The 22,023-nt window shown below is 37.2% G+C and overlaps 1 protein-coding gene across 1 annotated transcript; it reads left to right on the top strand.

Annotated features, from left to right (window-relative positions):
* Window positions 1-5,668: 5,668 nt before the first annotated feature.
* On the top strand, window positions 5,669-7,482 carry LOC307260840 (beta-1,3-galactosyl-O-glycosyl-glycoprotein beta-1,6-N-acetylglucosaminyltransferase-like; the record flags this gene model as incomplete). The annotated part of the gene is made up of 4 exons (XM_080041186.1): window positions 5,669-6,071; window positions 6,211-6,304; window positions 6,458-6,859; window positions 6,997-7,482. The coding sequence occupies exons 1-4, from the start codon at window positions 5,770-5,772 to the stop codon at window positions 7,480-7,482; spliced, it is 1,284 nt and encodes a 427-aa protein (XP_079897312.1). The 5' UTR covers window positions 5,669-5,769.
* Window positions 7,483-22,023: the final 14,541 nt, after the last annotated feature.

Raw genomic sequence — 22,023 nt, 5'->3', positions numbered from 1 at the left:
AGGGGTCAGTGAGTTTTATTAAAAATGTGTGTCCCCCCCACTTCTGAAATCAAAATTTCGTCCTTGGCTTCAGCATATAACTAGTGCAAACTTGTAAGTGAATACGGTGCTTAAACAGGCAGATTGCAGATCAGCAAATCATAGAGCTATTAGCACACATAATAATAACATAAATATACATTAGATCAGGTTGAAGTAAATAAAAGATACATAAAATAAAAGAGACTGTGTAGGCCTACTGCCCTGGCAGTGCGTAGTATGGAGCATGACAGCCAGCTAACATTTAAAAGCCCAATAAAGAATAAAAGACACAATGCTTGACTTCTCTTGTTTCTTTGTGAACCTTGTATTGGTAGGTTTTTCTTTGTAAAACTGTAACATAGACATGAAAAAATAAATCAATATACACACAGTACCAGACCTATACAGACATCGCAGCCGAATCGCAGCCGTTAATAACATGCAAACTATATTATAACAGCGATCGGGACTGCATGTACATACTCACACACGGGTGATTCATTTAAACTCAGATAAACACGTTTCCATGTGGAATGATCGCTTACTGTGACTTGCTCACACATCTGACCGAGGGAGAAGAGAAAGGAAACTTACTAAACAGGCTCTCTGGCCGACTGACGTCACGGCCCTAACTGACTGCTATCCACACTGAACAAAACACATCTTAACACACTGTAAGAAATAACAACACTGTAACTTATGAACGTTGGGGCCTTTTCTACAATGGTCGCTACTCGCTACTGTCTGCCGTGGAATCAAAACAAACCCTCTAGTTGCGAATGCGCCATACAGAAGCAGCCGGCAAACAGACAGGTCTGTCGGCCAATCAAATCGTTCGGTCCGAATAATATCATTGGTTGAAGTTTTCACAAAATATTATGAGATTGAAATCATTGTTTGTTTTTACTCCTGGTGGGTCTGTCTTGCATTTTAGAGTGTAATTACCTTATTAATACCATTTTAACCTAATCCAAAAAAAATGCAACAAAGGTAAGGGTAGCTTTAAAGTGGTGTTTTTTTATTATTATTATAGGCCAATAGGCCTTCTGTGATGCGATAACCAATAATTCATTAAAGTGCGTATTGGAAGTTAGATGCTGCAGTGAAGAATCATATAGGACAAACATTCTAGTATACTATTTTAATATTTGGTTTTATAAATCTATACTAGAAGTGGCCTCTGGAGCCGTTTTTGTGATACAATTTTACTACCGCACCTCAAAAACAGTTTTCGAATGTGACGTAGCAAGGGGTCGACGAACATACTAATCCATAGACTAGCTTGGTGCGAAACAATGGTAATAGGAGGGAGATTGAGTTATGGTGAGAGGAAAATCAGTGGAGTTTCGGTCTGGAGAGTGACTGGCATTAGCTAGAGTTAATGTTAGCTTATGACAGAATGCTGTCCATATTTCAACACTTAACAGTCAATCACTTTACAAGTATAAGGTTATGAAGCTGCATGACGTAACTCCACATTACCTCTTGCATCACTACTGGAACGAGCGAGCGAGAGAGAGAGAGAGAGCGAGCGAGCTAAAACAGAAATTACGACATTTACCTCATACACCTTTTGTTTGATAGGTGCCTGTGTGGGAAAGCCAATGAGCTCAGCTGAGCAGAGCATGTGCTGCAGGGACGTGGATACCTTCTGGGCTCTGGTGGAGACGCTAAACCCCAGACCAGACATAACATACTTGACTCAGTATCAGGTTTACTTTTGAGCCCCTTAGTGTTCCAGATAGCATACCTGAGCTTCAGACAGGAGCATGGCCCTCTGCAGGCCAGCATACACGAGTATTTCAATCAGTATAACCCATAACAGAAACTACTTTCTCCAATTAATTATTCCACACCTTGCAGCTAATGTGTCCACAGGAATTGTCCGATTTTTTTCTACAATTAGAATAAAAGCCTGAGGGCCAAAGTGAAGTAAATGAAGTACATCTTGATGCAGAGTATTGATAAATCCGACCAACTTAACATTTAGAAGTCTTCTAAATATTATGTTGGTTGGATTGATCAATTTAAACTTGTGAGCAAGTATTTTAGTAGACCAACATGTGTATGATTGAAAATCAATATTTCTAGATGCAGAACAGCAGAAATGATACATTACAATTGAATTGGAATACTTCTGTTTTTCCATTTTCCATGTGATCACTACTTGTAAATGATATATAGATTATCAGTGGATATTGTGTGCCTGTCCCCAGGCACTTCTGCTATACAGCTTACCTTATATTGTGTCCAGAAGAACCGGGTATATACAAAGCTTCATATTAATCATTTCATTGATAAATTAATCACAACCACAAAGTGTCACACCATATAACATTTTATGCAGTTTAAAACGTATATATTTTGAACACATGCTTTATAAATTATAAGGGTCTTCATGCTGCAAAAGCAAGACTAATAAATGTCATGTACCTATACAAATGTTTAATGTATTTTATATTTATGAATTACAGTTATTACATCAAAGCACGATAAGTAAACATGTAAAGTAAGAGCTTACCAATAAATCACAAATGTATACAGCTTTTTAAAATATATGTTTGGTTTAACGTATATATGGTCAAAATGGAAGATTAACCAATTTAAAATGAGAATGCACTCATAATAGCATACCTCCCAGTATAGCTGTTTAATCCTCATATTTTATTAAGAGAAAATGTTAAATTTTGTATCTGGCTCTAGATAAAACTACCCCCAATCCTCAGGTGTTTCCAGAACAAGACTTTATTACAAAACACAAAACTAAACAAGTAACCGTATCCTTGGTCTGTGGCTCAATTCTTTACCAAATTTAGTCAAAATCTATCTTAGCTTTTTGAGATGTCTAACAAACAAACATGACTGAGTACGTCACCTATTTGACTGTAATCAACAAGATTATGAATTGAGTACTGATCTGACTTTGTCTAGACTTATAATAATCACTATCTGAAAACGGGAAACCAAATTGTGTGCTTGAGTTGTGTGAAGCTGTGACTGCCAGGCGAGTCCCAGGCTGCTCCATCTTCAGAGATCTTCTCACAGGTTCTGGAAAGGCAGCAGGTGCACGGTGCAGTGAAGAACCAGCTCTGCTCTCTCCTAGAGTCTTTAGTTATGTGGAGTCTGTCCCTCTCAGAGAGTCCCCCAGGGCCAAGGTGCTAGGGGACGGACATTATGTAAGAATCCGTTTAGTGATATTATAGTATAAACATGATGGATAATATTTAGGGACTGACTGAAGCTGCTCACTGTAGCTGCGATGGCTTGACAGGGTGGCATTGTCACATTATAGCTTCCTCTCATCTGCCATAATGTTTGAAATGCAGGACAGCCAAGTTGAGTCTGTGGAAAAGCAAATTGTGTAGATCAGAAGTTGAACATATAAGTTATCCCAGACAAGTACATACAGCATGTAAACATTTTAAACCCTAATTTACTGTGTGAAGTGCTGAGACAACGCTGCCATAATGTGGAAGAAAATTAACATTAGCTAATAAAATGCCAGAGTATGAACATACAATACATGTAGGTTTGGGTTGATTCAGATCACAAAGTTAAACACGAATGCAGTATTATAACAGCCATGTATTTAATTCTCTTCATGGGGGTTATCCTCTTGTTAGTCATTTGAAAACGCTTTGTAGATGTTTTTTCGGGCTCAACGAGCAGATATAAATGATTATTAGGCCTACATGATGGAGCTGCTGCACAATTTAACACATGTTTATAACATAGTTTTCTCATCTGCATCATGGGCAGCTTATCTACGGGTCTGTCTTCAGAAACATGTCAACATGTATGTTGCGTGCAGGGGGAATACGTGCTCACATTTATTTATTTGGATCTTGATTAGCCACTATAAAGGCAGCAAATGCTCTATAGGGTCAACACATGCTAACATTACATCCTGATGTAAAACTAGTATGATATGAAGGTGCTAATGTCCCAGCAAAGTAGACATACAGCCACAGCGTGTCTGATTTTTATTTTAGCATCACGAGTAGCCTATATCAATATATTTTGCTGACTCAATGTCCCCGGCTAGCGCCAGTATTGTTTAAACTGATTAACGGAAGGAGTCATTGGTCAGCCTTCGTATTTGAGGTTAACAGTTAATTATAATCATGTAAAATATTGCATTATGCCTTATAAAATGGCCCATCTTACAAAAAAGGATGCCAACCAACATTAGCCGTTTTGACCTGTTAGCTAGTGGGTTAGCTAGTATGCTGCCTAACAATAAATGACCACACGTTGCTTTTCATCATTGAAATTATTATGCCGACTACATGGGAGTTTAAAAACATTCGCTAACAAGACTTACAGTTCATAGTTTCCGTGGGTTTAAATATTTGACGGCCCCGTGTCCTAGTAGGTCCGTGTCCGTGTCCGTGACCATCGGTCCAGCGTCGGCCGCAGCTCCGGACGATGAAGCAGCTCAGCTGTTTATTAAACCACCGCAGGCCCTGGTGTTGTTATCCTGAACTTTACCGTGTCACCCACACATAAGCCTCCTGTCTAAAATGATCGGGAAACCACCGTGTGTTTCGTGAGGGAGGCGGCGGCGCCAGAGATGTAGTTCCGTCTCTTCACGTGTAAACATACCAAGGCTCAAAGCTAGCTAGCTAGCACCGCTTATTTTCTGTCACAGAAACCGTGGACTACATTTATTCTAAGGCTGGAGTACACTATACTTCTCCTTTACTGTAATGTAAAATACAATGCAATGTAAAACTACAGAAAAAATACGAGCACACTAAGTGACACATCTTCAATTCACTACGACCTACTACTGCCTGCACGTAGATGCATTCCCGTTAGGTCAGCGTCCCCTTGCTACGTAATATGACGCGTTTGACGTAGGGGGTTAAAAAAAAGAACTTTGTAGGAGCTTAGCTCAAAACAGCCACTTTGATCTCGGAATCAACATTCTTATGTTTTGAAAAACAAAAAAAATCCTGCATATTATTTTTCAATGGGGATATCCATAATAGATTATGTATACATCTAGGAATATTTTTAACTTCCAATACGCACTTTAATGTTATTATTAGTCTACTTGCTTGATTTCTTTTACAATAGCCTACAGAGACACTTGGAGACACATGTGGACATTTATTTACTGCAAATTGCGGCTTTTCGCGCGGATATGACCATACACAAGCACACATCGTGCTTGCTAGCTCAACGATAATTCTGTTTAAGCTATAAGGTATCTTTAGTCTCTCTTCACTTCACTGCATTGCTTGAGATCAGACCCTGGTCTTCTTGAAGTGTGAAAGTGGGCAATCGCCTATTTTTAGTAGTTGGACCCGGGATGTCATATTTGTGACTATACCATCTTCATCACTTTTTGAACTGAAGGTCACCATTGAATTGTATATCTGGGAATTGTATGTTTCTTTTAACAATTGCAGTGCCCATTATCACTTCTCTTATCTTGTTTTCAGGGGCAATGATCAGTGGAGTGACGTATCTAACTGGATCCATGATAAGAAGAATTGATCTAAACATCAAACAATTGCCGCTCATTTATTGCCATGCCTGTATGCAGTGAAACCAAATGTTGAAGTTACTGGGCCATCAGACGTCATCAGAACTAATTAATAAACAGCTCAGTAGTGTATACCAAGTTGGCTATATCTATTTCTGACACTTAATGTTTCCTAGAGAGAAACAATAATTGAGTGACTCTTTGAAAGAACTCCCACTGTAAGAGCATTTTAGTTGAGGTGCTCCTATCAAATCATGAGGCCAAGAAGCCCACTGCTCCTGGCACTGAAGCTCAGTGTGGTACTTGGATCACTATGGACACTTTTCCTGCTAAGTGGGCCCACAATAGACTTCAATCCCACATACATTCTCAGGTACAGGTGGTTGGAGTATACAGGTGATGATGGTAGCCCGGAGTCAGTGTGCAACTGCACAGCAATCCAGCAGGGAGACGAGGAGACACTGGAGCAGACCAAAATACTGACTATCACTAAAGACTTCCGAAAAAGTATTCAGATCCCAGACGAATATTATATTAATGCAACCCAAGACTGCAGGTGTGTTGCTTTAAACTATAGTAATTGTACAACTATAAGCCATTGTTTTTAAATGAACCTAATTGAATCATTCTGAGGAAAACAAAAATTAAGCAGCATACATTCCCTGTGGTATTTTCTAAATGTTGTGTATTTACAGGAACTTCAAGTTAAGCAGGAAGTACTTAACTTTCCCGTTAAGCCAAGAAGAAGAGGACTTCCCTCTTGCATACTCTATAGTTGTGCATCAAAAGGTATGAAAATTAGAATTAATTAAATTACCTTTTAAAAAACATACTAGGTCTAAACAATTAACTTAATATTTCCTATATGCAGTATCAATATTCTGGTATGATATAAATATCTTATACAAACGGTATTACATTTTTTCTTTTCATATTTTATAGGTGCAGAACTTTGAACGACTGCTACGAGCCATCTATGCACCCCAAAATATTTATTGCATCCATGTGGACAATAAATCAGAGGGCTCAGTCATCTCTGCCATTGAAGCCATTACTTCCTGTTTCCCAAATGTCTTCTTAGTCAGCAAACGTGTGACAGTGGTCTATGCTGCCTGGTCACGTGTTCAGGCTGACCTTAACTGTATGGCTGATCTCTACAATGCCAGCACAAAATGGAAATACTTCATCAACCTTTGTGGCCAGGATTTTCCTCTTAAAACCAACTTGGAGATTGTAAGGGCGTTGCGTTACCTGAGGGGCGGCAACAGCATGGAGTCTAAAAGAATGCCTGAACATAATTATAGGTTTACAAATTCTTTCGAGGTGGTTAATGGGAATCTTAAGGTAAGGTTAAGAGATAGGTATTATGTATTAAATGGTGATATTTATTATTTGTACAGTTAGTTTGACATGGCAAAACCTTCTATTCAGATTGACCGTGGTCAACATTAATCACTAATTCCATATCTCAACTGTCTTAGGTAACGGGAAAACAAAAGACGCCACCTCCTTTTAACCTGCCGATTTTGTCAGGAGGTGCCTACATTGTGGTTAACCGAGGCTACGTCCGCAGCGTTTTGGAGGACCACAGAATACTGACACTGATCGAATGGTCCAAAGACACCTATAGTCCTGATGAGTTTCTCTGGGCAACCATTCAACGGCTCCCTGGTGTTCCTGGCTCAAATTGGCTCGGCGCCAAGCACGACATGTCAGACATTAATGCAATTGCACGGCTGGTGAAGTGGCATTGGCATGAGGGGTCACGGGGTTCACTGGAGGCGGTGTACCCAAAATGCGAAGGCAACCATGTCAGGGCAATATGTGTGTATGGGGTTGGAGACTTGCAGTGGATGCTTGCACAGCATCACCTCTTTGCAAATAAGTTTGACATATACACAGATCCCGTCGCTATCTACTGCTTGGAGAAGTACCTGAGACAAAAGGCACTGGCTGATTTGCATTAGATTTTTCATAGAATTTAGGTTGTTCTTAGTTTTGACTCCAGTACATTTCCAGGGAGCTTGTGAGTACTTGTTACTTTCAGGCTAAGGCTTACTGTCACCTGGTGATTTTTTTTATTTTGTTAAATGCAATTGGCCACACCCGTAGGAGTACCAATACCCGCACTCAGCTGGTTATCAAGTGAATAGCGATATATCATATTACGCTATTCACTGAAATTAATGAATGAAAGATCATTCTTTGTTGACATATTACAAATACACCCATGGTCATATCTCTAGTTAATGTTCCATAGGTCGGAAATGTGAAATTACAGTTTACGTTTCAAATGCATAGACTAGGTTGCTATGTTGAACGCGAACAAACGACATCTCTGCTTTCAAGAACTCTCAGTCCAACCTGAGAATGCACATTGATGTGTATAAACGTTATTTCCTCTCCAGATATATATATTTTTTTAAAGTTGTCATGACATTCATGAAAGGTTATTAAGATGGCATTTTATAACATTATAATACAAGCTCAAAAGTGGCCGCCCTATTCTACTACCTTTGTCATTGGGAGGCAGGATTAATACAATCAAAATGAATGTGCTACCCAAATTTTTGTATGCATTTCAGTGTATTCCTATATTTATATCTAAATCATATTTTTTGTCAATTGACAAATTGATATCTGCATTTATTTGGAACAAGAAAAACCCTCGAATAAGGAAAAGCATGTTACAACGGCATCGTCAGCAAGGGGGATTATCTCTTCCTAATTTTCAGTTTTATTATTGGGCTGCCAACATTAGGACATTGTTATATTGGAAGCTATCCCCATCTAATGATAATGCCCCTGCGTGGTTACAATTGGAGAACTTATCTTGTTCAACTTCCTTGTACTCCCTGCTCTGTTCAAGACTCCCCCTACCAGATCCTATATCCAGATTTTCCTCAAACCCAATTGTGAAACACTCTTTAAAGATCTGGAAACAGTTTAGGAGATTCTTTTCTCTCAAACACTTCTCGATTTGTGCCCCTATTGCGAGAAATCACCTTTTTGTGCCATCAGTTATAGACGGAGCTTTCCATGAATGGGAGAGAAGAGGAGTAAATACAATAGAGGATCTTTTTGTAGATAATACTTTCATATCCTTTGGTCAGTTAATGCTAAAATATAATATTCCCCGCTCACATTTTTTTAGATTTTTACAGCTCCGTAGCTTCATATCGGCATCATACTCTCTTTTTCCATCACAACCACCCAACTCTCTTTTAGAATCCATTCTGAAACTTGACCCATGTTCCAAAGGGACCATTGGGACAGTTTACTCTTTATTAAACTCACAAAATCTGGAACCCTTGACATCAGTAAGGAATCGGTGGGAGGGAGATTTGGGGACAGTGCTTTCTGATGAAGTTTGGAAGAAGGCCATAGATAGGATACATTCTTCTTCTATTTGTTTACGTCACACAGTCATCCAGTTCAAGGTCTTACATCGCCTTCACTGGTCAAAAGTAAAGCTGGCAAAGTTCACACCTATCGATCCCATATGTGACCGATGCAAGCAAGTGCCGGCTACGCTTTCACACATGTTCTGGTCCTGTCCGAAACTTAATAATTTTTGGCAATTGATATTTAAAACCCTCTCAGATGTTTTAGAAGTACATATAGAACCCTCTGCTATCATCGCAGTATTTGGAGTTACTCCACAGGATATACATCTTACGTCCCAAGCAAGAAAAGTTATAGCTTTTGCATCTCTCTTGGCCAGACGACTTATACTCCTCAAGTGGAAAGAGAAGTTCTCCCCAACCTTTAAAATGTGGATTAAAGATATGATGCATCACTTAGTGTTAGAGAAGATTCGTTACTCCACTAGAGGGTGTGCTCAGAAATTTTATGCTATATGGAAACCTTTTTTGACCTATGTGGAGAGGATAGATTATGCTAGTATGGGAGTTTAGTGCTGCTGACCACATTTCCTTCTCTATTGTAGCTGATTTACTGAGGTGTGATTTTAATTTCAATCTGTATTTATTTTTTGTATTTTCCCCTTAGACTGTTATTTAACCGTTTGCATATTTCTGGTTTTGTTTTGATTTTGTCTTTTTACTTATGTGCATTTCAAATGTGATCCCTGAATGCTATTGTTATAGAATGGTACAGTGTTACTGTTAAAGGGGTGGGGCTCTGTTGGAGCAAGTTGGGGTGGGGGTGGGGGGGGAGGGTTATAATTGTATGAATCTAATTGTATCTGCATTGCATTCTGTAAAACGTCAAAAATACCAATAAATAAACCTTGAGAAAAAAAAAAAAAAAAAAAAAAAAAAAAAAAGTGGCCGCCCTACTTGCCATATGTTTCACTGGCTTTATGACACATGGACTGTTGCCAGACTCTATGTTGGCCGTAACTCTTGTGCCTGTCATTAAGAACAAAGTAGGCAATATTGGGAGCATGGACAATTATAGGCCCATTGCACTGGCAAGTGTGATTTCCAAAGTTCTGGAGAGTATTCTTTTCGATTGGGTGATTATATTAATACCAGAGAGAGACAATCAGTTTGGTTTAAAACCGAAGCATGGCACTTATTTTTTTTGTATTTATATAAAAAGAAATAGCAGAAATGTGTAGAGGCATTTGATAGAGTCAATCACCAGAAGCTATTTACAAAATTAAGTTATAGTGCAGTACGCTACCAGTCATACCTTTGGAGACATTCGTATAGGTGCCTTTTATAAGTGGTCGGAATGTTTTTATTCTAAATGATGTGTGTTGTCTATTTTTTGTATTGTATGTCTTTTAAACCTGCAGTGTGTAGAATTTTGGGTTTTATTTCCTGGCAGATTTTGTAGAAAGTAATTATAATATCCATAAGTACATTTAATTTAGTGCATAATAGCTGAAAAAAAAAATTTGAATTTTTTTTCCCCCTTAGAAAGGGTCTCATATATGTCCATATTTCTGCATATTTTGGACCAAGACCTAGTGCCGCCATCTTGAAAGTGTCATAGTTGGAATGTCATCAGGAGCATTGTTTAAAATTTAGAATTGTTCTTGTCCTTGAAGGCCACTGTAGCTTCTGTTATTATTCTAAAGGGTTGGGGTTACCCAGGGAGCGTTGCATTCTAGAACTTTGTAGAACTTTCTTGATGATGTCATATTACACACTGCACCTTTAAATGGACCTTGAGTCTAATAATAAAACTTGATGATGATGATGATCCCCTTATCTTGTGGAACCCTATGTTAATCATTTTCTTATATCTAGAAAAAAATTACACTTTGCACTTTTGAATACTTAAGTTTTTTTCAAAAGAAAATACTGGTTCTTTGACCCTGACCAAAATTTTGATTGGGCCTTCTAGTTGAGTAATATTTGACCAGGATTATCTAAACTTTGAGTTAAGAACAGGGTTTGAATACTCTGTCCACCACTGCCTTTCATACAAGAAATGCAGCTCAAAGCTTCACATGTAAATAGACATAAAATGAATATAGACATGACAATAACAGTAAAAATAAAACAAAATGGGGGAGAAATAGGAAGTGCTTAGCGCTGCAAAGAACACAAGGCATTTTTTAAGATACCAACTAAATAGAAAAGCATATGTGGATTCATACAGGTACCTGGGCTTTCACATTAGTAATACAATTGACTCTAGTGGGATGATTAGCGCTTTATATAAAAAAAAGGCCAGAGCAGACTTTATCTGCTTAATAGACTCAGGTCTTGAGGACTTTTTATGACTCTGTTGTAGCATCGGCCATATTCTTTGGTGTAGTGTGCTGGAGTAGCAGCATCTCGGCAATTAAAAAATATACTTTGCTTAAAAACAAGCTTATTAAAAAAGCCAGCGCTGTCCTGGGGGAGACAGGGGGGCCATAGCCAAGCAACCTCCATGTTGGACAGCACATCCCAACCCCTTCATGAGTTAGTTTCATCACTGAGTATGACCTTCAGTGACAGACTGACACATCCGCGGTGTGAGAAAAAGACATACCGCAGATCTTTTCTTCCTGCAGCAGTCAGACTGGACAATCAAAAATGTTTAACTGTCTGTCTACTAAGTGTCTTACTGTCACTTGCTTTTTAAATGTTAACTTGGTTATTATTATATTTTGCATCCATGCTGATGCTTTTGATATTATTATTTGCACTATTCGGTTGCTGCTGCAGTCAATAAAAGAAAGATCCATAAAATAATAAATCAGTGAAAAAAATAGTCATTTAAAAACAGCATTTCTGACTGCATGTTCAGCATGCACATTTGACATGGTGCTGCTGTGAAAGGCACGGTTTTCAAGTGGCGTTTAAAAATGCAAACAGAGCCTGCCTCTCTTACAGTATATCTTTGGGAAGACTGTGTTGTTTTATCCTCATTTACTTTAAGAAAGTTGTTATTCATTCAATTATTCATTGCAGAAAGGCAGGCGATGAGGGAGCTCAAAGTATCTACAACATTCAGCTCAATATGTACGCAACAGACTGTCCTGTACATACAGGATTCATTGGTATTAAATTTGACATTATTAGGTGACCATGAGTGAGTTTTTATTTTTTATAAACTTATCTGGGTCAAAACAACTGTGTTGGCGTTGTTCTTTTGATTACAAGTATCCCATGTGAAACATGTGCGTTGTGGTGTATGAAATAGCATACTTTTTGAAAATATTGTTGAGGAGGAACATATCTTTAATGAAGTAAAACTTTTATTTAACAGCAAATGAAAACATTGCAAGCCACAAACAGATGTATACAAATATAAGAAAAAGCAAATAAAAGTGGATATTCCCCAACATGAACAGTAGGCCTGCTCCATACAGTACCTTCCTAACCATTACTCAACATACATAATTTCTTCCTCACTCCCCAATAATATGTCACACACACACACACACACACACACACACACACACACACACACACACAGATCAGAGCAATCTCAAACTGTATCAACTAAAGGCATGCAGGACTTCTTGCAGCTTCTTGGCTGCCTTACTATGATATGATGTTACACATATGTTCACAGTGATGTGCTGTGTTTATAGAACAGCCCACTTCCAGCTTTTTTTACAATGAGGTGTTGAGTGAGATGTGACTTATAGTGTATAAACTCGCTATTACAAGCCAAACAAGCTTGTGCAGTATGATGCTGCTTTGCATGTGGAGGCCAGGGAACACAGATTTGTGAACAGACAGGATATAATACAGTCTTTGTTTGAATTTATTTGGTTATTAGATGAAAGAGTCATGAGCCTTCAGAGAATCCACACTCATTATCATTGGTTAAAAAAGGTAGACATGGCAACTGACAGCATATTAATACATTGATACATGATACAGCAAGATAGTAATTCTTCCAAAGTGAAGTCAAAGAAAACAAAATCCAATAGGGAACACAATCAAGTGCTGTTTAATGTACAGTAGTTCAGGATCAAACATCTTCCCTTCAGCACAATGAAAGTCTCTGCACTGTAAATACAGTATTACAATCAGCGCCCTCAAGTTGGTACTTTCCGCAATGAACAAACTGCCTGATATGAAGTACCACACCTTCCTCTTTGCCAACCCACTGCTAGTTGTTGGTGTAACAACTAAGCGCCGCACACATTATGCTTCAGGCTGGCCTATACTCCGGAATGCTGCTGCATAGTGCAAGGAGAAGCAGTCAGGCATCTTGTAATTGTCTCAAACTATAAGAAGAAAATGGATGAAATGAAGATGGACTACGAAGAGGAGGCCAGAGAAAAAGCCGAAGAATTCAATGACTTCGCAAATACATACAACAAGGACTTCGAAGCGTTGATAGAGAAGCACATGGAGGAAATACATAACTTACAAAGTCTCTCCGAGCAAAATGAAAAAAAAATTTAAAGAAGAAATTGAGAAGATGAAGAAGAAGCACGAACAAGATACAAAGGAACTGGCGGAACTGGAGCACTCGAGGGAAAAGGACAAACAACACACAAAGGAGCTGAAAAAAAAGCATGAAGAACATGTAATGGAATTACAAAAGCTATACAAAGAGAAATGCATCATCCTCTAAATTTCGATCATAATGATGTTAGCAGATGGAACATGATTGGTCTGCTTTGCCTATAATTATATCGCTAGACCATGGAGGTGATGCAGTCAGGAGACTCGATGTTAGTCTCTGACAACTGATATACGATTAAACTGTACATGAGCATGTTCAACAGTGTCTATTGACACCATTAAGAACCATTTAAGATATCTGATCAAATGAATGTCAAAGTCCTTGCCTCACTATATGTCAAGAACAATTTGGAAATTAAGTTAGAAGCTACTTTAAAAACAAACATACTTTCCAATGTTTTAATTTCACTATACAGTATGTATTAATTTATCATACACATTAAGGTTTCATTGTTTGCAATGTGTCAATCGAAACAGGTTACCTCTTTGAGCTGTTTTTATTGATTTAAAGGCCTACTTCACCGGTTTGAATATGAAGGTGTATTGAATTCTGAGATCCTATGTAGTATAAATGTGCGAAAAAAATTTAAATCGGTCCATCCCAGCCTGAGAAAAGGCAGAAAGAGTGTTTATTTTAACCCTACATTTCTCTTTCTCGTGACATCACAGAAAGAGAAATATAGGGTTAAAAAAAACTTACTTTGTAAATATTACTGTGATGTCATAGGATCTCAGAATTCAATACACCTTCATATTCAAACCGGTGAAGTAGGCCTTTAAGGTTCATGTAAAATGACGTAATGATGTATCTTTGTTACCTGATGTGTGTTCATTTAGTAAATTCCAGCTAATCCAGATACTGTTATTGTGTCCATTTCTCTGATAAATTCATGTGTTATTTGTTGTTGGAATTGCCAATTAGAAACTGTCCTGTGTTGAATAACAGATATATTCTTAGAATTACAATATTCAACCACTTTCATAACAGGGCCAGAATGTTGTGTCATTCAGTTGTGTAAAGTGCATAGAGACTTACCCAAGGAGAGACCAAGGTGAAATGTTTCCATAAAGCTTCTACAAAGTTTCTAAATGAGGGTATTAATATGTAAATAAGACTTTTCTGTATATCTTCATTTTTAGAATTTAGCAAATGTTTTTGAAAAATAAATCTATTCTATTCTATTGCTTATTGAAAGTTGATTTATAGGCAAACAAGGCAATTGTATCCATCTTAAATAAGTATGAGTACAACACAATCAAGTGTACAAAAAGTGAAGGGGCCTTCACAGTTGATCTTGGTGTATTTCTTCCTACATGGGAATCCTAATGAAATGCCAGTTATGATAATTGTTTTTTAATAGCACCAGAATTTTGTGTCATCATATTAGATTCCTATTTCTCTAATCATAATTTGTAATTTTTTTTTACTATTATGAGTTAGTATATTGATCAGTGTTTTGAGATTAGTGATTTTCTTTTATTTGTTAGTTATATTAGTGCCCTGCATATTAAAGCTCATGCAGAGATTTTGTACAATATTGTTAATATGCAATGAAACATTTGTTTAACTGTCCACACTCATACACTTCACCTAGAAATACCAAAATACTGGATTGTAAAACTGTGTAACATGTCTATCACCTACAACTTTCGTGAATAAATATTTTGAATATTATACATCAAATATTTGTGCTGACTGACAGCTAACATAACCACACACGGGCACATAGCTGAGATTAATTCATGACCTTGAAAACCTGAGTTGAAAATAATAATAAAAAAAAATGAAGCAAATAAATATTGAAAGGAGCCTTGCCTTCGTAATAAGATAGACCTACAGTCCCCTCCATAAGTATCGGAACAGTGAGGCCAATTCCCTTATTTTTGCTGTAGACTGGAAACATTTGGGTTTGACACCAAAAGATGAATATGAGACAATAGCTCAACATTTCAGCTTTCATTTCCAGGTATCCACATCTGGATCCGATACACAACTGAGAAGATATAATTATTTGTAAAGGAACACCACATTTTTAGGCGAGCAGAAATATTGGAACAGATAGACTTTAAATAAATTAAAGTGAATAAAACTTACTATTTTGTCGCAAAACCTTTGCTTGCAATAACCGCATCAAGCCTGTGACCCATTGACATCACCAAACTTTTGCATTCTTCTTTTGTGATGCTTTTACAGGCTTTCACCGCAGCCTCATTCAGTTGCTGTTTGTGTTAGGGGGTTACTCTCTTAAGTCTCCTCTTTAGCAGGTAAAATGCATGCTCTATAGCGTTTAAGTCTGGAGATTGACTTGGCCAGTCTAAAACCTTCCACTTCTTGCCCCTGATTTGATTTGATTTGATTCAATTTATTTCAGACATATCAAACATACAAAACAAAATGAAAAGCATGGAAATACAATAAACAAATTATGTTTTCACAAAGAAAAAGAAAACAAATTATCTGTATTGCTGAGATATGCCTGAAAAGGAGCAGGAAGAAGTATACACTTATTTAATCCTACCCCTTTTCCATAGTAAAAAAAATTAAAAATAAAATAAAAATATTTATTAAATATTTTTTTTTTAAATATAAAATATTCATTATATTCGCTTCTCTTAATCCATATATTCTCTGTACAATTGGCGATACTATATTATATTTGTCATTTACTAACTATACATACATACATACTACTTAATATACTATGAATGTTTTATATCTTATATATTTATTCATATCATGCATCTATATTTATAAACAATATATCCATATCTATATACATATCAATACAATCAGTAAATATATCCATATAATTATAATTTCCTTCTTACTTCACACCCTCATCCCTGTACCTTTTGAAAATCATTGCTTTGAATCTTATTTTGAACTGGATCATGTTTGGACATTGCTTTAGCTCCATGCTCATCCCATTCCACAGTTTCACACCCCCAATTGAGATGCAATGACATTTTAAAGTCATGCGTACAGCCAGTGTCTTAAAGTTTAACTGTTGCCTCAAATTGTAACCCCCCTCTCGATCAAAAAAAAGTTTTTGTATGTAACCTGGTAGCAGTTTATTTCTAGCTTTGAACATGATTTGTGCAACTTGATATTCAACCAGGTCATTGAACTTTATGATACGGGAATGTAAAAAGAGGAGGTTGGTGTGATCATAATATCCAGCTTCATTGATTAATCTTATGGCTCGTTTTTGTATTGTGACTAAAGGTAGCAGTGAGCTTTTGTAAGTGGTCCCCCAGACCTCCACACAGTAATTTAAATAAGGTAAGATCATTGAGCAGTAACGAATATGCAATGATTTTTGATCCAATATATGCTTTGCTTTACACAGGACTAAGATGCTTCGTGACAATTTAGATTTAACATGTTTAATGTGAGGTTTCCAGCTGAGCTTATGATCTATTGTCACACCAAGGAATTTAGTAACATACACTCTTTCAATATTAACACCGTCAATCTTAACATTTACGTCATTATTTAAATTACAATTTCCAAACCACATGATTTTTGTTTTACTTAGATTCAATGACAATTTATTATTGTCAAACCACTTTTTTAATTTGCTCATTTCAGTTGTAATTAACTCCACAAGCTGCTGCAAGTCCTTTCCCGTACAAAAAATATTGTGTCATCTGCAAATAACACAAATTGTAAAATATTTGATGTTTTACATATGTCATTTATGTAGAGAATAAAAAGAATTGGCCCTAACACTGACCCCTGGGGGACCCCACAAGCAATGTCCAAACAAGCTGACACGTATTCACCCATCTTCACAAACTGTTGCCTGTTCTGTAGATAGCTCCTCAGCCAGTTTAATACAACCCCCCTGATACCATACCGTTCTAATTTATTAATTAGTATATCATGATTTATGGTATCAAATGCTTTTTTGAGATCAATAAAGACACCAGCTGCATATTTCTTTTGGTCCAGGGAATTTGTTATCTTTTTAATTAGCTCAATGACTGCTAATGAAGTGGATCGGTTGGGTCTGAAGCCGTATTGGCTATCAGTTAGTATATTGTGTTTATTGATGAATTTGTTAAGTCTAGCAGCAAATACTTTTTCTAAGATTTTTGAGAATTGAGGAAGCAGTGAAATAGGCCTGTAGTTTGTGAAGTGGTGTTTGTCTCCAGTTTTGTACAGCGGTATGACTTTTGCAATTTTCATTTTTCTTGGGAACTTACCAGTTTTAAATGATAAATTACAGGTGTGCGTTAATGGTTTTGAAATTCCGTGAATTACTTCTTTGACTATTCTCATATCAATGTCACTATAGTCAGTAGAAGTTTTATTTTTGCATTTATGGACAATCTCTATAATTTCACTCTCTTCCACTGCTGTTAGAAACATTGATTTTGGATTAATGTCTATGAAATCATTAATCCTGTCATCAGTGATATCTATGAGAAATTAATGGCTCCATGTTTGACCTCTTATAAACAAACACTTATGACAAATACTCACAGTCTCTATTCAGTTCAGACAGAGGGCACCGCATTAACAATACTGTAAATTTCCCGAAACACAAGAAAGTTTTTAAAGAGATGCTAAATCACACATAAAAAAAAATAGTAAGTAATCAACTGGCAAAGTTTCACGAGTAAAAAATTCACCTTAAATGTTATTTATTATATGTTATTTAGTTTTTATTTATTTAATGTCACTAATCAAGTGGCAAAGTTCCATGATGATATCTATGAGAAATGAATAGCTCTATGTTTGATCTCTTATAAATAAACACTTCTGATAAACACGGAGGTCTCTATTCAGTTCAGACAACAATACAGTCAATGTCAATATTCAGGTGCAAGACTCCAGACGTACTTGAAACTGTTCAATTGTTTACACAATGTCCCATGTTTGAGTTATGACGAAAGGCCTGATTGTCTAATGTAACTGGTATTTATCTGGTGAGGGTGTTTGCCCAACTGAGCTTAATAATACACACTGTTACAAGCTGTTAAACACACTTACAAAGTGCTGAACAAATAAAAGCAAACAGCATAAAACACATGTAATGTACGGACAATAATGAGCCATATGAAAACAAAACAAACAGTATGCTAGTTTAGGCCAAGAAGATTTATTTTCTGAATTTTCAATGCTGCTTTATTTTTATGTTTTAAATTGGGAAATACATTTTCCAAAACGACCAATAACCTCTGTATTTAAAAAGAAATCAAGCAAATAGGCTCAAAATAACCATTAATGAATTATAGGCTATCGCATCACAGTAGGCCTATTGTCCACAATAATCGCACAACAGCCCCCCATCCAAAAAGGAACTTTAAAAAGTTGAATTTGCACTTTGATGTGCATACACATGTTGAGTGTATGGTCCATTATATGTATTTATTGTGTCTGCATGGTATTGCACCAAAACAGTAGAAGTTTTCTTTAATTGTGCTTTGTACTGTCTGCATGTTTGCACAAAATTTGTACCTGCACATAGCAAACAAAATTGCACAACTGTAAGGTCAGTGTCTGTTGTATTTTTGTATTCAAATAAGCAGTTGTTTATTTCTTTACTGTGCATTGGCATCTTTGAGCAAAATACCGCCCAAATTTTCGTCTGCGCGCCTCCCATGACCCTGGGCAGTGACCACCTTGACTAAGACATTTTCTGGGGGAAACACTGCCCTGATTACAAATTGTACCAAGTCAAGTCGAGTGCTGTACAGTACAAAGGGTAAAACTATAGACACAAAGAAGCTGGATTGTCTCTAATGCATTGGGCCTGAAAAAAATCCCATTTGGGTTTCAGAGAGCAAAGTTAATGTGTTATGACACAAGTACTTTTAACCCAATCTTATTCTGCAGTGAGAATGAACTGTTCATTGTTGAGGAGGATTGGAACCAAACACAGCCACACGAGGCAGCAGAGGGGTGCACTAAGAAATAAGATTACAGGGCATTGAAAGTCAAGACCATAGCTGTGTCTCAATTAAGGGGCCGCAGCCTCCGAAGGCTGCATTTGAAGACAGATTGCGTCATAGCGGCGCGTCAAGGCTTGTCCCATTTCGAAGGCTCCTTCATATGCGGCCGAGAAATGCAGCCTTCGTTTCACGGTGTTGAAGGGTCCAACAGATGGATCCTTCGCGGCCCAGCATATCCCAAGATTCATTGCGTTTTTTTCAGAGATGGCATAAAATAAAATAAAAATAACAAAACAGCAACGTGTTGCTCCATCTTCTTAAGTTTTATCTTCCTTGCTTCCTTTCTTGTCTTTTCTTTTGTTTTTCTTGTGCTTCTTTCTTCTTGCACTTTTTTTCCTTTCTTTTTTTCCTCCGTTGATGAGGCTGTCTCCGTTGGCTGCAATCAGGGTTGCTAGGCAGCACAGGAGCGGCGAGTCGTCACGCAAGGTAACGGCTTGTTACGTAAACCGGAAATGCTCGTATACGGAGACCTGCGGAGACCGTCTCATTTAACAACGCTCGGTCGGCCTTCGGTTCAGCCTTAACGGGCTATGGCCTTCATAGACCGCGTCGACCGCGTCCTTAGAAGGATGCAGCCCCTTAATTAAGACACAGCTATTGTCTTTCTGCATTTAAAACAAGGTCGATGAAAGTTACAGCTTCAGGCTATAAATCCAGCTATAGTTCCAGGGGTAACGGACCCACGACAAAGGCATTAAGAAAAACTATTATAAAAATAGCATTATTGGAAGTGATGGTCTCGTTTGCTGTTACATGTCATTTATGATCATCAGAGGAATAATTAGACCGTTTCAGAATGATGTGTTTGTATCGGGCTGCTGTCCGATAAGCCTTGGACAAAGTTGATTGGATCAGGGTGTTGTTGTGCAAACACCATCACTAGATAAATACCTAAGAATTATGTCTATAGAATTAGAATTATGCTAGCTCACTGTGGGTCTGACGTAGTTACACTATCAATGAGAATCTCCCGTCCCCCCGCCACATGTCGAAGTGTCCCTGATCAAGACACTGAACCCTAAATTGCTCCCGATAGTTAGCCTGCTGCTATCGGTGTATGAATGTGTGTGTGAATGGTAACGTGGGAATGGGAACAGGTCTCCCTTGAAAAAGAGTCTCCCGACTCAATGGGATGTACCTGTATAAATAAAAAGGTTACCCCATTGGCTCTGCTGATTAACCTGTTTATTGACTCATGATCAAAAACCTCAATATTTACTTTGAATTTTGTTCAGTATGAGCTTCTCCAACTATCATAATAAACCCAGTTCTTTTTGTCCTTGGTGTGGCAACAGCTGCTCAGTGTGTCCACAGAGAAGGATTCAATCATTCATATGCAATAAAACCTATTAAAAATTTACTTTAATGATTAAAAATAGCTTTTTTCATCAGAAGCAATACTATATAATCTCTCATATCAATACAAACTGCTTTTCTACAATATATACATGTTTTATAAGGTTTCTAACTGGTGGGACACTTTGTGTCACCACCGTCAGACAATCCATTAAAATGTAATAAAAACAGGTAAATAAGGGGCAGCTGTCACTATGAAGTCACATTCTACCTCTGCAAAGTACATTAGAGTCAGACAGGCTCTGATAAGTGTTGTAGTTTTAGAATATTTTACATTCCAAATCTTGAAAGTCCTGCGTCACAACCATGATATGTCAACACGACTTACAATTTCTGGATAAGTTATTTGAAATGGTTCGATTATTTTATTTTCCTGAAGCAGTTCGTACTAGCACCTAACATCAACAGAAAGACCAAATGTAAAGGCAAGCTAAAAAGCCCATTTTGATAAGGAATGGCAAGCTAAAAAGCCCATTTTGATAAGGAATGGCAAGGTAAAAAGCCCATCTTGCTAAAAAGGACAAAAGCTGGGAGCTTGTGTCAAAGCATAGCTCAGTAGCTTAGTATATGTTGGATACATACATGTAATTTAATCTGCCAAACATAGGGTTTGTATTTTTTCAACATTGCACCCTGTGTTGTCCCACTTCTCAAGAATCACGGATGTATGTATTGTCAGTAGGATGTGTGTGTTTGTGCTTTGTCAGTGTGTGCGTGGCATCAGTTCCTGCTCCTGTTAAACTATATAAGAGCTGATCTTTGTCTCCACACACATTCTGAAGCTTTTTGGCTTCATAGGACAGAGAGAAGATCCTTCGGCTGCAGGTTTGCTACTCTTTGATCATCCTCTTTTTAAGACACTGCAGGGGAATAGGGGAATATATTTATAGATATGATATCATCATGCAACCTCGCATTATATTTTGTATTACAATTTGTTCAGACCTTTTTTAATCAATTTTGGCAATATCTAACTAATTATGCGTACAATTGAATCTCTTTATAAACCAAAAATGTAGAGTTAAAATCTTTGTTTAATTCTTTCAACATATTAGTGTCCAAAGTTTTGTATTACAAAAAATTAAGTTTAGTTTATGTCCAATAACGATGGTTGTATAGGAAGAATATAAACAGATACAAACAAACAAGGTTTATAATTGTGATATTCTTAAAATTGACCAGTACTTGGAAAAAAACAGAGTTTTGCTGTATGGACTGAATTATTGCCTAATAAAAAAATGTATGAAAATAAATAATTAAAAAGAACTTAACACTTCTGTCTCTCCTAGTGAAAGGTTT

Source organism: Ammodytes marinus (genome assembly GCF_949987685.1).
Source record: "Ammodytes marinus genome assembly, chromosome: 2".
In the NCBI taxonomy this organism is placed as follows: Eukaryota; Metazoa; Chordata; class Actinopteri; order Uranoscopiformes; family Ammodytidae; genus Ammodytes; species Ammodytes marinus.
This window is presented reverse-complemented; position numbering and strand designations above follow the sequence as displayed.